Raw genomic sequence first — 15,889 nt, 5'->3', positions numbered from 1 at the left:
GATTAAAGCTATCACTGTTTACTTACTGCAATATAATATTGAAAACACTGTAAAAAATCGTCGAAACTTAAGAAATGATAAATGATAGACGAAGAGAAAACAACAGTCGAAGTATGCAACGTAACCAGAGATCATTAGTTGACGCGGTTACAGGAAATCGTACATTATGAGTGAAAACTGAGCATTCTGCATTTCAACTGAACGGTGAGGATACTCATGTCGGCTCACATAAGCAGTAAGTAGTTATAGATGAGTAATAGTCAATATTTTCTCGGCGACACAAGAGCTGCCCCGGCCGGCAGCGGGGCGTTTGGGAGGCAGCTGTGTTGTTCGTAATCACCGTACATTCGTTATTCACGCTCATCCCACTATTATCAAACGATTATTTTCTTAAGGTCCCTAAAATCCATCGATATTTTTTTACCTAATTTACATTGCATAGGACCTTGTTTTTAATTGTTACCCAGTGTAACGTTTACAATGTCAATCAACTGTAAGTTTATAAATTAAACGATACTCTATAGTATTTATCACTGTTTTCTTATAGTAAAGTAAATCAAAGTGTGTCTTGGACTTTACGAAAAACATAAGTAGGTACTTAATTCTGATTCTTGTATACAGAATTTCTTCTTATGGAATATTTCTTATACGTCTAGTGGTTTAAAATGGTTATTAGACGCGTTGACTTCAGTAACAAGCTAGCGATCTCTAATTCACTTTTTAATCCGCTTGTTACCCACATTCCTGGCACAAACAACGTGTCAGACAAGTGTAAGTTGGCAGAAACATCTGATATGAACCCACACGTCATCCTCAATCAAAAGGGTTAACCTTTTCACCGCGATTAGAAAACCGCTAAAGCCGATTTGTAAAAAATCGACTACCAAAATGAAGCTTTCATTAACCGAACTAACTTTCTACTATAGATCTTACACGGAAGTTACATGGAGCAGAGATAAGTGGACAGTGCGCGATAACATCGGCCCGATGCGGACTCCATAACAACGCTTATTTATTGTCGTTACAAGAGTCTCACGAACACTAAACTTAGCTGACAAAGTAATGAAATAGCTAATTTAACACTAAACCGTTGCATAGTGCATGCTCGGGTCTAGAACTATACAGCAGCGTAGTAAAAACTCCTCTCCAAAGATCAAACATCTTTGAACAACAAAGCCAATACCTATAAGCGATACATTTTTTTTGCAGTTTATCAGTTTTAAGTACGACTGTATTTGGTTTTTCTAAAAGTAGTAGGTACTCTAAGCACTAAGCCTTCTAAGAAAACAACGCAGACGGCTACACTAAACACGAGTATTTCCCCAACTTAGACAGTCAAGTGGAAACGTTTTCACAGCGCATTGAAACTACATTAGGGATTTAGGAAGTAGCAGCTTTTCTTTTGCATAATCTCTAAGAAAATGAGTCATGGTAAGCGATCTGCCTGGAATGCAAGACTCATCGTCGAACACGACATGGTCAATGATCGGTACGTAAATACTTACACTACACTTAATTCACAATGGGAAAATGCACACTCATTTAATTCTACTTTGACTTGACTTTTATGAGTTTCTTGAAGAATTACGCGACAAATGCCACTGCAATTGACGCCACTATCAAAAATAAACCTAATATGGTATTCTAATTCCATTACTTTGCATTCAACCCACGTTCACATCGACATTGGAAGCACGATGTTTTATTTCAAAATTTGAATCTTACAACAATACTTTGTTGTCTAGACATTGAATGTTTTTTTTGCAGAAAATATTTAGAACAAATTAGTCATTCTTAGTCCGTGTACATTTTAATTTACATAATGTTGAGTCATTAATTGATCGAGACATTTAATCAAAGTAGTTTGTGCAAAGTTGGTCATCCGTGCGAAATGCGCATTGCATTTTTATTGTCATTTTATAAGATGGAATGTAGAATGTATTGTTTTGATAGTGAATACAGGAAGTCATTAAAACTAAGACCGAGCTTACAAAGCTGCATCATGTTAAACACGTACTTAACAGGGTATTAAATTGTTTACATCGCACATTCTTCACAACTTACAACAACTTTATATTGAATTCTAATATTTATGAGAGAAGTTTTGGTCATCACTAGTAATTCGTATTTTTGTAGACGTAAACCAAGCAAAATGGAAGGCAATTCTGATTCCTCCAAATTGAAATTGAAAGATTTGCAGAGGTCAATTATGCATTTGTTTCCTAAGACCCAAAAAATACATGTATAATAGCGATGAATGAAAAAATATTTATTCGTAAAAAATATATTAAGCAAAATAATATTATCTTGTATATGTGTGTATCACGAATTTATGGGTGTGAATAAAATACGATTTGTTGGATTATGCCATTGAGGCATAGCTCAGTTTAATGTACTTAATCACGAATATATAATGGTAATAAAAAAACTATAAAATAATAGTTACCTAATTACAAAAAGACTTAACCTAACTTATCGAACAACAATTTTAACAATTTAAATGAAAATCTCTTGCATTAAAAGGTCTTAGGATAAAAATAAATAAATACAAAACTACTCCTAAATAACTTTAACTTATAAAGTATTATAACTGTGAACTGGCGTCTAACTGACACCTTGACGGTTTGCTACTGGTTGATATCACACATTATTATCATTATAGGAGTACCTCCACAACGAAGTTAAAATTTGGTAATCACAGTTACTTAATTTCATAAAATATGCCCAAAGTGCAGTTATGAGGTCAACTTATTCTACACATAAGGTTCTTTGATATTGAAGTCACAATTAAAAGGTAACTTATTATTAGATGACTTTGATTAAGCCGTCATTTTACAATCTTAAGAAGTCATGTCTTTTTTGTCGATCAGATCTGAAATTTCCCAATTTATATTAAATAAAAATTGCTTTAAAACTAATTATGGTGTTTGAGGTGATTTATTTCTTAGGGTCTCTGTAGACACCCATGAAGAGAATGGAGTTAGTTGGGCGTTCATAGATGAGGTATACGAAGGGGAAGTTGGCAATGAACCGGCTGGGCTCCGCGGGTCTGGACGACCGGAACCCGAAGATCGCTGTTGCTGCTGCAGCCACGGTACCTGCGAAACAATACATATTTTAAACATAAACCCTCTTAATTTTCCTGATCCCCACAGCAGTTAAACAATGTACTTACATCGCACAATACCTATACAACAACATTTTTTATACGTAAATGGAACCCACATGGTACAGCGCCGCAGGCACTAGCCGACACGTCTGGTGTGTTATCAGATACACGGCACGTTGATGTCAATTATACAAGAGGAATAGCCCTTTCTAATCTGTGTTCTTCTCATGATACATAACTTTTGTCTGCAGGTTAACAAGCGAATTAATGTTGACATAAAGAAATCGTGTACCTTCCTACATAGTTTTCGCTATATTTTTCCTTGTGGTTATCTAAAATATGAAAGTTATCTATAATTTGGCCTAAGTGAGCGTTCTATAGTGCAATAACGTGACTGTAATGATGAGTTATGACTAACATTTCGACTACAAATGACTCGCTCATTTGCAACTGTAATTGATTTGCGGTTGCGTACCTTCTTCATCGATTTGAATCTTCGCCTTGTGGACAGCGTCGTCGAAGAGGATGCCGCGTTGTTCTGACAGCGTACTGAAGTCAGCTGTAGCGTTGAACAAATCTCCTACTCCTAACCTTTCGAGCACCTGAAAAAATATAACGTTAATTCTCTAGTAATTTAGTACACAATGGCTTACAAAATAATCACGGAATCAAAATGTAGTGAAATATTATTAAGTCTTTTCCTTATTTTATAACACGAAGACTAGATTACATTCACAATCATAATAATGAAGTGCTCTGTTGGATTTCAGATTTCTTACTTTCGGTCTGTCTATCTGAGATGTCTATCAAGATCTCAAATGGCTCTAGCTAGGTGGAAAGTGGGCCACTTGCTGCGATTGCGTATACAAATCAAAAAGCTGAATTGAAAGATATTGAGAGATAATGTTTCAATATGTATTTTACAATGTTCCTCACACTCTATAAAGAATTTGAATCTAAAATTCATGGTTTTTTAAATGAATACATACATAATAAAACGACGAGATCAGAACAATCCAATGTGTGTAAGTCGTTTTTAGCATAAACTCTGTACTCATTAGGTAGGTATGCAGTAATAATTCCTAATTAAAACTGTATATAGATACGGGTGAGAAAATGAAATTGTTATCATAAAACACATAGCCTAACTATTAGGATGTACTTACGTCTCTCAAAGGCAGGCTCCTCTCCATTGTGAACTTGGGTATTTCGACGATGACCTCACGACCCATGTAACCTTCTTCCACAACGGCCGCCAGACGCTCAGGGGTCAGGTTAGCAATAATGTTGCTTACTCCTATACAAGAACAATTATGTATTAGGTAAGTATTGGTATTCAGGTACAGGAAGAAGTTCCCCAAGACGCGGGTGAAACCGCGATAAACAGTTGGTGAGAAATGTTAAAAGTGAAAATATAATAAAAAATAATTGCCATAAACATTTTATTTATCGAAAATAAATTTCGTACAGGTGCTAATCTTCTAATTGAATTACGAGAAAACCTGTATAACAGGAGTTCAAATCGCTACTGCCGTAGCAGCAATTTGGTAAATAAAATTTGATTGATGGCAACTTGCAACCAACGGGTCAAATAAAGCAACAAATAATCCATAAGACTTAAATTGGTATGTACCGTTAGCAACCGACTGAACTAGAAACCACAGGTAACAGTATGCTCCATCATTCATATCAGATTAAGTGCTCAGATCTGTATCGGACGAAAACGAAGCGAGGGCGATAACATCGAAAGTGTTTTCAAACAGACTCCAAAAGTGTTTCAATTGTGTGTATATTTCCTTATGCAGGTGTGACAGGTATGCAAATCCCATTAAGATAAAAAGGATTTGAATAATTCACAGATCGTAATAAAATGGAATGGAAGTCATGAGCGCTTTAAAGAAGCTTGCATCGAAGTGTTAGGTTCGTAAGTATTAAAGAACCCTACTAGGTACTCCAACGCATAAAATTAAGTAAATCGAAAGTCGAAATCGATCGATGACAATTAAATATGCTACGATGTTTGATCAAACTAATTATATCGAATACGGTATTTTTTTTTAATTGTTTTAAAATTTCGTGTGCGTGTAAATTGTACCGTTTTAATTTCAATGATGGTCAGGGGATATCTGAAAATCAGGGCTGTGCCCAGCACAGCTTCTACTGAGATATACCCCTTGCCACACTGGTTCTTTTTTTTTCTTGTATACTTTTGTTATTTTTCAATGACTGTATGTGTGGCTAAATAAATGGTTTAAATGGTTTATAATTCAATTAGTTACGCTCAAGACACAAGTTGGACATCGTACTCGAAAACTCAGCCTAGCTTTTTCCCAACTACGTTGCAGCTAAGCATCAATGTTTTTATCATATTCACCAGAATGTTTTGAACTGTTGTTGAGTGTGGAATAGGATCAATATACAAATATTCGTAAGTTAGCTTACCTTCCTTCATGGAGTAAGGTGGCAGCAGGATGTACATGCTGATATCGTTGCCCTTGTATGGCAACTCTAGGATTTGCGCTCCGAGGTCATCGTTAACCACTGCAAAGGAGAATAAACGTTATTACAGTTTTCATATAAAGATTTACACTACGTTATCCTATGTATTTTATTGAAAGCGTTTATAAAATACTATATTTTTTTGTAGTGTATATCTAAAAGGGTTCTTCTCAAATTCCTAAATTACTTTAAAAAATCTATCGCTAATATTTAACACAAAATGAAATCAACGCTAGCCCATTTAAGCCATCATCTTACTAATTTTGTTTCAGACAAAATTATAATAGAACGCTACATGGTTATTATTTAAGTAACCTTTCATATTATCTTATATATCATTATATTCCCATATATATTATATATCATTCTATAAGTAAAACAATCACGTACTGTAATGGAAAGTTCCCTTCTGCTTCATGAACGGTACGAGCGTCTGGCGTGTCTCCGAGACAAAGAAGGCCTCCTTCTTGGTCCTTTCCGCGGGGAACTTGGAAGCCCACACGCCCTTGAAGTAAGCAGCATTGGCGAGCACCAACTTAGTGGCCTGGGTGATACCGTCTTCCGGCAGCAAGTCCTTGATGTTGTTCTTGGTGATACGGGACACCCAGTCGTTGATGTACAAGCGAGAAGCCTCGGGATTGTCTCTGAAGTTCTGGAAATAAAAGCGCAGATTATTGATAAGTATTTAACAAATCTATTTTTACTTAACACGCGAAATATAATATTTGAAGTTTGAAAATGTGTTTAAGGAGAGGTGGTAGCAGTTTCAGAAAATGCAAAGCTCAACGTAGGTACCAGAAATCACGACAACCGCTTTAGGTTTTGGCCCCATTGGAGTGAATGATCTCGTCAAGGAAATACGGTGTGGTCGATTATGCACTTGCCTGGATTATAAAAAAGCCTTTGTTTGAATAAAATTTTGTTTTATTTAAAAAAATATGTGAGAACGCCTTTTCTTCAACATTTGTCTCCTTATTCCCAAAGTACACACTATCGGAGAAAGATGCCCACCACAACTTAACTTATAGTAAGGTGTAAGTAATATAGATGCAGAATACATCATACTCGTAGACTCTGGCCTATTTTCTAAGTTTCTATATACCTGCTAAGATTTTGGCCCAACCCGGGGTTGATCCCCATATCCTGCGCACATCGCATAAGGTGCATGTGTTGTGTGTTCTTTACTTGTACAATAACATTATTATTAAATAAAGTACTTACCAGGGTCTCCACCTCTTCCCCGAACAGATCAAGCATGCACTGACGCACGCGCAGCCCTGTGTCCGCGAACAGTTTGTTGGCGCTGGTGAACTCGTAGCTGTCGCTGTTGTTGTTCGCGATCCTCGAGCGCTGGTCCACCTTGTAGGCCGTCATCAGGTTGATCTTGTCCTAGAATTTCATAAACAACATGATTTATTTTTGTTATTATAATACGGTATTCGTAATATGTATACTATGGTATTGCCTTATTAAAGAAGGGTTGATTTAACTCTCTTTGTGACCATATTACCATATTCTCTTAGATCGCGCGCACACTGAGACTTTTTGTCGGCCGATATTTTTGTAAGTCCTTAAGAAGCTATGTGATAGGTTGGATAGGTTGGCAGGTAGACATCGAAAGGTTTGGGGTTGATTTTCAAAAGTGAAAATCATCATCACACTTACCATTTTCTCAGCAATTCGCAAGGATTCCTTCAACGCATGTTCAGTTTGTTCCCCTGATGAGAAGTACGCCAGGACTAGCGCGTGGTATACGGAGAAGGGTGAGAAGAATATGTTGTCATCAGGAACAGCCTTGTTGATGGCGTCGAACAAGTTGAGCGTGAACTCCAGCTGCCCTCGGTATAAGGAGGTGCGAGCCTCAGGGTCCAACTTCTTCGAGGAGTCATCCTTGTAGAAACACTGGCTGTTGACGGTCGCTATGACCAGCAGGCCCACTGCCGCTACTTTAAACATATTCACACTGGAACAAAAATATTAAAAACTATTTCGTTAATCTGTTTAAGTTTAACTTCACACATTTTTTCTTTTTTTAAATCGATGCTAAAAATACCTGAACATGCAGTATGTCTACTATCTCAATACGGTTTGCGTATTTCTTTTGTTTACGCAGATTTTTATACTACCATCCATGTGTCATTATATGTGATTATCCCTATCTATAGGCAATTACTCATAACAACCTATCGGAAAATTATGAGCTCTAGTTTACAAGAAATAATATTTTGTACAGGAAAAAGGTTTTTTACTCAGATGTTTTAATTTACAAAACATTGTTATTGAACCATATTTTAAATAATTGCGCCAAGGATAGCAATGCTATTTTCTAATATACACGAATCACGTTAGGGATAGTTTGTAATAGGTATACATAAATATAGGCGGAATGGAACAATTGGGTTTTTTGGGTAAACAATGTTTGACGTAGAGATTTAATGGAATTAATGACAGAACAACATTTTTTATTTTGCAATATTTTGAAAGTACCTAGCTAGTAAATTATTTAGTTATAAACGTAGTTAAAATCTACCTCTAGATACTTTTACTCGTTATTAAAACAGTATACCTATGCATAAAATAATCCAGGCTGCATTGCTACAGCTACTACGGCACGCTTGGGTTACGCTTGGGCCTAACGTTTGTTTACCAAACCACTCTATGCACAATAGGTAGGTATTGTCAAGCAACACGTAATAAGCGTATGGTTGAATAGTTCTTGACGTAATAAAAAGAGCAAAACTTAGCCAGACAGAGTTTATTTTATCTGTGGGCATTTCACTCGCTTTCTCCTTGAAGCCGAGGTGGGGTGGAGCGGTCAGCCACCCACGACTCGGACAGCATGCCATAATATGCCACTAACATTCGTCTCCTACGTAATATTTTATTTTTAATAGGAGCATATTTAAATGGATTCTAAGATATCGAACTCTAAACCTTATTTTTTATTAATGATTAGTTAGATTGGATCGCTTACTATCAATTAAACATGTACCACTTATTAAAAATAGCCTACAATATATTAACATTTTAAATACTTAGGCTGCTTAATGCATCTCACTAAATGGTATAAACGTGACTGATGGGTGCGGGTAATAGCTCGGCCGCAATGTGCATTAAATTGAGAAAGCTAGTTAATTATCGTGTGTCCGATCTCTATACCTAATTAAATGATCTAGGTTCAAAAATGAGGGTCATATCTGTTAGCCGCTCAATCACGTCCGGGCATGGCGTGTGATTGATTAATGGCCTCGCATCCACCACACTCAGCCTCGCACGACAGCTCGTTACATCTGTCCCCGCTATATTCCGGAACGAACATATTTATTACACGGATGGGAAAACCCCAGCCGTATTGTATTGTATGTAATCGTAAAGCTTGACCTGATAACCGATACTCGTACACACTGTAAATGCAAACATTTTACACAATTATACATTAATATGTGTACCGTTCGTTTCACACATTACGAGCAAATTCAATGTTATGCCTGCATATGTCCGGCCAGTGACATAATTTTACTGATTCACTATCTGATATTTAGAAAACTGGAAATATATAATTATAGTGGCGTCTAAAACTGGTTTTTCCTCTTGTGTTCCGAGACTGATTACCTTCATACAGATTTAACCTCTGTAGTGTGATTCATCAAGAAGGATGTGTATTTAAAAGAAATAACATTGCCTTGTGTAAACGAAAGTGGGTCGTAAACTGTTCCGTCTCAGAGGTGTGAGTCAGCAATTATGATTTAATATTTCTTCTTCTTGGGTTACTGGGTATCACCTGGGGAAAATCCGCTATTCACTTTAATTTTCAATTTTAAGTACATTAGTATGTACACGTGTGGTTTCAAATATATTAAAGGGCGTTTGTTTAAGCAGCAGGTTCTTTTCTCAGGACATTCAGCTGAACAAAGCATTTTTCTGCTCAAGGTTTTCATTGTGTCTTTCTTAAAATAGTGGGAAAGGTTAACACAATAATGCAGTAACATTTTACCAGTAATTTGGTTGGCATGCTTTTATGCAGTGAGTTTGAAAGATCAGAGGTGTGTCTGACGTCAGAGGGAATCCCAGCCTCCCGCCAGTAGGTCATGCTTACGGCAACCGCTGCGCCAGCGACACTGTCCCCGTGCAATGCTTGGATTTCCCTTTGAAATCAATGCTGCAGCGAAAGTTAAACACACGTCATCCTCGACACATTTGTTACACAACAGAACAAAAACCGTGTCGCTACGGCATGTCATATTTGAAGATAAAAAAATATACTTCAAAAACTGTGATCGACTGAAATACAATGCAACAATATCAATGAGTTTTCGCTGAATGAAATCATTGTGTTTTTGTCTCCAGTCTATCGATTGCTTGCTACAGTTTTGCACGAACGAGGTCAAAAATGCAATGAGCTTCATCATTTATTTGCATCTAAATGAAACTCAAACTGTAACTAAAACATCTTTCACTGCAGTGTTGGTATTCACTGCAAAACAATTGACGATGTTATACCAAATGATCAGCAAGAATTGACATTTCAAAACAACTACAATTTAGCTGCACACAATGCATTCATCTTAATCGATTTGAAGAGAGACAGAAAACAAACCACTTTGTATTGATGTTGGTGAATTACCAATCATCTCAGAACTTCGAGTATTGTCATTCTTCTTATTGTGAAGGCTCGGGATTCCCGTAAGACATTAAAATTATTATGGTTTCTCCCATCGTTCAATAACTCCCAGCATCCGATATCTCATGAATATCTCCAATGCAGATTATTTATCCGCAAGTGGCCAATTATATAAATTATCCTTTAGGCAGTATTTATATTTATGTACCTACTGTAGTATTCAGGAAAAAAAACTCGTGATCGTTTCTTTATTGGAACGGGTTCGATTTGAATTGTTATTGGCGTCGAGACAGTTGAGTGGCCGACGCTACAGCCTGCGTCGCATGCGTTCCGCTTATTGCTGAATGTACTTGCTAACGGTTTATTTGACGAACAGTGAAATTTTTATCGAATATCTTATGAACAGTTGAGCATGTTAAGGCACTTGATTTAAATTGATTGAAATAAAATAATTGCGAAAATACAATGAAATTATTTTCATCGTCGTAGGCAGTAACTTCATCTGAGTAATATGATGTTTCTTGGTTAAAACTTTGGTGAAATTGGAAACCCAACATTGAGGAGCTTTGTCCTCCAAAATAACCGGTTTCTTTCGAACAAATAATACAGCAAGTGTTTATGTTGACCTCGGCTGGTTTGGTCCATTTTTCGGAAACATTAAGGCCATACACCGCACACGTAACGTTTGCATAAGATCCTCGAACAGAACCGGCGCGCTGCCTGAATAACAATGAACTACCCATACTGACTAGGTAACTGTATATGAAGTCGTGTTATCGAAGAAATTATGTTTTATCTACTTGACATAGTTGATAATAATACTCAGTTGATATTAAACTTATGACCTTATAGGTACAGCTAGGGAACGTCAAAAATAATTGAAATGCGGTAGTTGTTTACTTAACAATAACTTACCGCCTAGTCAATGAGGAAAGAAACTTAAAAAAACCAACAAAATATAGACGTATTATAATTACATTTGGGTACCTACTAGTTTCGCAAGCGAGTTACGAGAAAGAAAATGAAATCTTAAAAATGAAGAAACCAAGTTTCCATATTTGCCATTCAATGATGATGATCATTAGTGGTTGACGCCATTGTGTAGATATGACACTAACTTTCTATTCAGTTTCACGGCCGCTTTTCAACTGTTGCATTTGCTACGACTATTCATCTTTGAAAGCTTTGTTAGGTCTAATTTCCTTTTATATCGCGAGCCTAAATATTAGAGGGAAATCCATTTTTAACCGACTTCCCAAAAAGGAGGAGGTTCTCAATTCTTCGGGATTTTTTTTTTTATTATTTTTTATGTATGTTCACCAATTACTCGCAGACGCCTGGACCGATTTGCAAAATTTTTTTTTGTTCGATAGGGTTTACCTTCGAGATGGTCCCATAATCATCAGGTCAGGATCCGATGATGGAAACCCTGAGAAATCGAGGGCAACTTTCGAAAATTGCAGGCATACGTAGGGTAAAAACTTGACACTAAGGCGTATGTCTGCTAACACTATGCAATGGTGAAGGTTTGAAGCTGACCTGATGATGAAGACCAGAGAAGGTCGAGGGAACTCGACAACTGAATGTGTGAACTGCCTCGTGTTTGGGCTTATACTATTTGTATTGACAAGACCTTTGCATCAGTGAAGGTTTGGAGCTGGCCTGATGATGGAGACCAGAGAAGGTCGAGGGAACTCGACAACTGAATACGGAAACTACCTCGTGTTTGGGCTTATATTATTCGTATTGATGAGAACCTTCCAATTATGCGGATAGTGACAACTATGCTTGTCACTGAAAAGCTTAAAATAAAAAGCTTTTTACAAAAAAATAAAACCGACTCCCAAAAACAAGAAAAGCAAAAAAAAACATTCTTAGGTGCATCGGCCTAGAAGTCAGTGTCTAATGGATGTACCTGAGATTATACGCCACCGACTTCTAGGCCGATGCACCTAAGAATGTTTTTTTTTGCTTTTCAGTGTTTTTGGGAGTCGGTTTTATTTTTTGTAAAAAGTTTTTTATAGGCTTTTACTTTACGGAGTAGTTAAGTCAAAATAATCCAGTAACCTCAGCGGGACTTGATGAAGAAAATAATACCTGCTTTCGTTAATATCTACTCTTTAAACCTAAATCAAAAAATAGCCCACAAGGTCTTGTACACTTAAACACCACTTTTAATCTCCAATGTCAGATGCTTATCACATTCATGACACTCGTTCAGATATAGGTCGATAGTAGGTAGGAATTCACTCTCTCTAATTAATATAAACCACTAGTTGCCCGTCTGTTTTACTTGCAACAATATTTATTTCATTCACACTATTGAAAAAATGGAAGTGTTTCCCAGGTTGAGGAAGTAAAACTCTCTGTGTACAACAAGCCAAACAACAGATCAAAAGCCTTCCCTGATAAATGGGCTAACAAACGCTATAAGATGTTTTGAAATCAGACCTGAGAGCTGTTAGTCCCTGTGATTAAAATAGGATGTTCAAAGCAACAAACTGTGAGCAACTCTTCAATTTTACATTATTGGGAGATAGGTACCTACTCGTGGATAGAGCACTGAGCAGAAAGTGTATTACAAACCTCTATCTATCTATCCTTCTATATCTCCATAGATATAATAAGTGAAGGAAATCCTAAAGATAAAGATGGTAATTAAATTGAATTGATGACAAATGTTATGGTTTAAGTGCCCATAAAAAGGAAGATAAATACCATTATTATATGTGCATACAACGGTTTACCCCTATTTAATATTTAAATGTATTCCACAATTTTCCGAGAAAATATCAAAATTAATTGCACGCATTATGATAAAAGTATGATAACTGCCTACTCATTTTATATTTCTCCTTTCCATAATCAGAAACACGGAAAACACGACTTGAGTCAGTTTGATCAACTTAATTGGTCCAATTTTCCGTGATTTTCCTTTTAATAGTTCGTTAGCTAGCTCACTTCTATCGGTTTTTTATGCCGGTATTTCAGATTAGTTTAGGTAAAACTTCAGTTAAGGAAAGCTCCTTATGAATTTTCACTTATAATACCACAAGAGCTTCAAAATTATCGGGTATTTTCCGATAGGTTCGTTGCAAACAAATGAAGGAGTCAAGTTTTTCAGGTTAAAAAATAACGAGCGCGAAGCGCGAGTGATTTTTCCTGAAAAACTTGACGACTTTATTTGTTTGCAGGGAACCTTGAGGGAAATGCCAGATAATTATGAAGCTCGTGTGGTATTCGGGAGATTATTTTTCCGTCCCAAATGTCGGCCACAACCTGTCAGTTTGACGTAGCAACGACCAGAGAAAATATTCAAAAAATTTTCAGTATAATACCATGTAGGTTGTACCACGTGACGTCGAATGGTGCAATTCTATTGGTCGATATTTGGGTCGGAAAAATAATCACGTCAATTGTTATGGAAAATTAAAAGCGAACTCTTTAACCTTAGGCCATACAAATCCTCTGCCTATCTAGACCCAATTGATATAATAAGTAGGCAATTCAGATAAAAGCGATATGTATGTATCACATAGGTAGTTGTTATCGATCAATGTTTTTGTAAAAATGGTTGATTGTATCCGTCGAGCAGTCGTATGATAGGTTTAGTCATAAATGGCTTATTCGTCATATATGGCTTATAATAATTAGTATGAGTATTATCATTTTTGTTTTTAATCAATGTTTTGGTTTGCTCTTGGTCTTTGGTAATTACTGCAACACAAGCCATATAATTTTTAACTAACCAGCTATTCGTAAGTCATCCAGCCTATAGTCACGTTAGTTATATTCGTAAACAAAAAGAATAAAAAGTATGTAAAAATTAAAATTAATTAATTAAACCAACAACAGAATTAGGAAATGTTATGTTTGTTGAGAACAGAAAAAGGGCACGTTATGAATTTATCTGTCTAGATATGGTAGATACGCGAATACAATGTTATCCCCTGTATCTATATACCTTAAAGACCGGTTTATGTCATTTGTTTAGGTACCATAGTTAAAATATTATGTGAAGCTATTTTATGAACAGTTACAAACAAACAACGTTCATTAACTTAACTCTTTAACATCTCTTATATAAAAGGTTCACGAAAACTTCGTAGCTCTGGACGTTAATATACTTCGTGAAAACGTAATTTTAATTAAGCAGCCTTAAACAGGGCGGTATCTAGTAATGTGCAACGAATTAAAGCGACATGGATGTTATGTGCGCGTACTGTTGCGAAAATTCGTCACAGTAAATTAGAAAGCGTGCATGATAATCTGCCAGGCGGTGACGGCCCTGTGTTGTGTTGATACTCAACAAGCACAGTTACACAAGTTTTTGTGAGAACCTGTCTCTTTGATTACTGGAAAACAATTGCTATGAAGGTAATTTTAGAATAAATTTCAGAAATTCATGTAACTATGTACATAAATACGTAGCTACAGACAGCTTAGGTCTTAACTCTTGACCCTTTGTAGAGCAAACATAAACACTGATTTTCTTAAACTACTGCCGTCATCCAACAGAAACAACAGGTACAGACTAAAAAGAATACAAAGTAAATAACTCACCGAAAAGTGTCCTTCTTGTGCACCAAGATTTATTAAAGAATTTTTGAATTGATTTATTTATCTTTATATGTAAAGCGTTTCACAGTAATATGCTTGCGTAGTTTTGTGTTAATATAATCTTTATGATTGGTATATAAAATACCATGCGGAGCGTAACGTTGCACTGTAGCGAGACTCAGAGACAGACTGAGTGAATGAGGGCCGGTCGCTATCCTCTTTTATGTTAGTATTGTAGAACTGGTATGCGTTTGCTCACCAGCCGATGTCAACGGGAGGTAAATTTAAAAGAATACTTTTTATTTAATCGCCCACACAATACATATTGGATCAGAAGTGTGCTAAATGAGATATAATCTCTGGTCAATTAATCGTTGGACGAAACCGTTAACATAACTGTAAGAGTGTCAACAAAGTCCGCAATACGGACAGTCCTTGTCCCTTCGAGAAGAAGGACCCTTGAGTTGATGGATTAGGTAAATCTTTTAGATATTAAATACCTTAACACCTAGGAAATGCCCTCTGAGACTAACTTAATCGTAGAGCGACTAGAGTACCTAAATATAAATTCAGAGAAAACTTACTACAAAGTACCTACCCGTATATAGTAAGCAAGCGCCTACTTAAATCGGTAGAGGTCATCAATCACTTTACAGTTTTCTATGTAGGTTCAGATTGGACTTTGCCAAAAGTACTAGATAAGTAGGTATTGTGAGGCCGTGCTATTAACCTACTAGAATTCATCGTGATACTTACTTTCGGACGGTCATCCACGCCTCCTTTAGATGAGATCGGACAATACAATGATGGAAGAAATGTCAAATAGCCGGGACTTTCTATTAGAATATCTGTTGTCTAATCTTCACTCTCTTTTATTCAGAATTCTGCGCCACCATGAAAATACCAAATGGGTTAAATGAAATTTAAGGCAAGTCACGAATTCATACCTACAGGTTGTTATCTTTACACCCCGCTTTCTTTGCAGCAAAGGTATTTCTGTTTTTTTTTTTAGAAGTGACTCTTTTATCAATTTAGATCCAATAGGCAGTTTTAGTACCTACTCACTAATAAAATTAAAGCTGCATTGTGATCTTGATCCC

General features: G+C 36.4%; 1 protein-coding gene across 1 annotated transcript; it reads right to left on the bottom strand.

Annotated features, from left to right (window-relative positions):
* Positions 1-2,353: 2,353 nt before the first annotated feature.
* On the bottom strand, positions 2,354-14,994 carry LOC124642118 (serine protease inhibitor 88Ea-like). The gene is made up of 8 exons (XM_047180434.1): positions 14,793-14,994; positions 7,274-7,571; positions 6,830-6,997; positions 5,999-6,260; positions 5,552-5,650; positions 4,276-4,406; positions 3,585-3,711; positions 2,354-3,098 (listed from the first exon to the last, which is right to left on the bottom strand). The coding sequence occupies exons 2-8, from the start codon at positions 7,562-7,564 to the stop codon at positions 2,938-2,940; spliced, it is 1,239 nt and encodes a 412-aa protein (XP_047036390.1). The 5' UTR covers positions 7,565-7,571; positions 14,793-14,994; the 3' UTR covers positions 2,354-2,937.
* Positions 14,995-15,889: the final 895 nt, after the last annotated feature.

Source organism: Helicoverpa zea, chromosome 2 (genome assembly GCF_022581195.2).
Source record: "Helicoverpa zea isolate HzStark_Cry1AcR chromosome 2, ilHelZeax1.1, whole genome shotgun sequence".
Classification (NCBI taxonomy): domain Eukaryota; kingdom Metazoa; phylum Arthropoda; class Insecta; order Lepidoptera; family Noctuidae; genus Helicoverpa; species Helicoverpa zea.
Note: the sequence above shows the minus strand (reverse complement) of the source record. Positions and strands in the feature narration are given on the sequence as shown.

Coding starts and splice junctions, on each gene's coding strand:
- LOC124642118 (XM_047180434.1), bottom strand. CDS start 7,564: ATGTTTAAAGTAGCGGCAGTGGGCCTGCTGGTCATAGCGACCGTCAAC. Junction 6,998..7,273: donor TGCGAATTGCTGAGAAAATG/GTAAGTGTGATG, acceptor ATGAAATTCTAG/GACAAGATCAACCTGATGAC. Junction 5,651..5,998: donor GAAGGGAACTTTCCATTACA/GTACGTGATTGT, acceptor TCTCCTTTGCAG/TGGTTAACGATGACCTCGGA.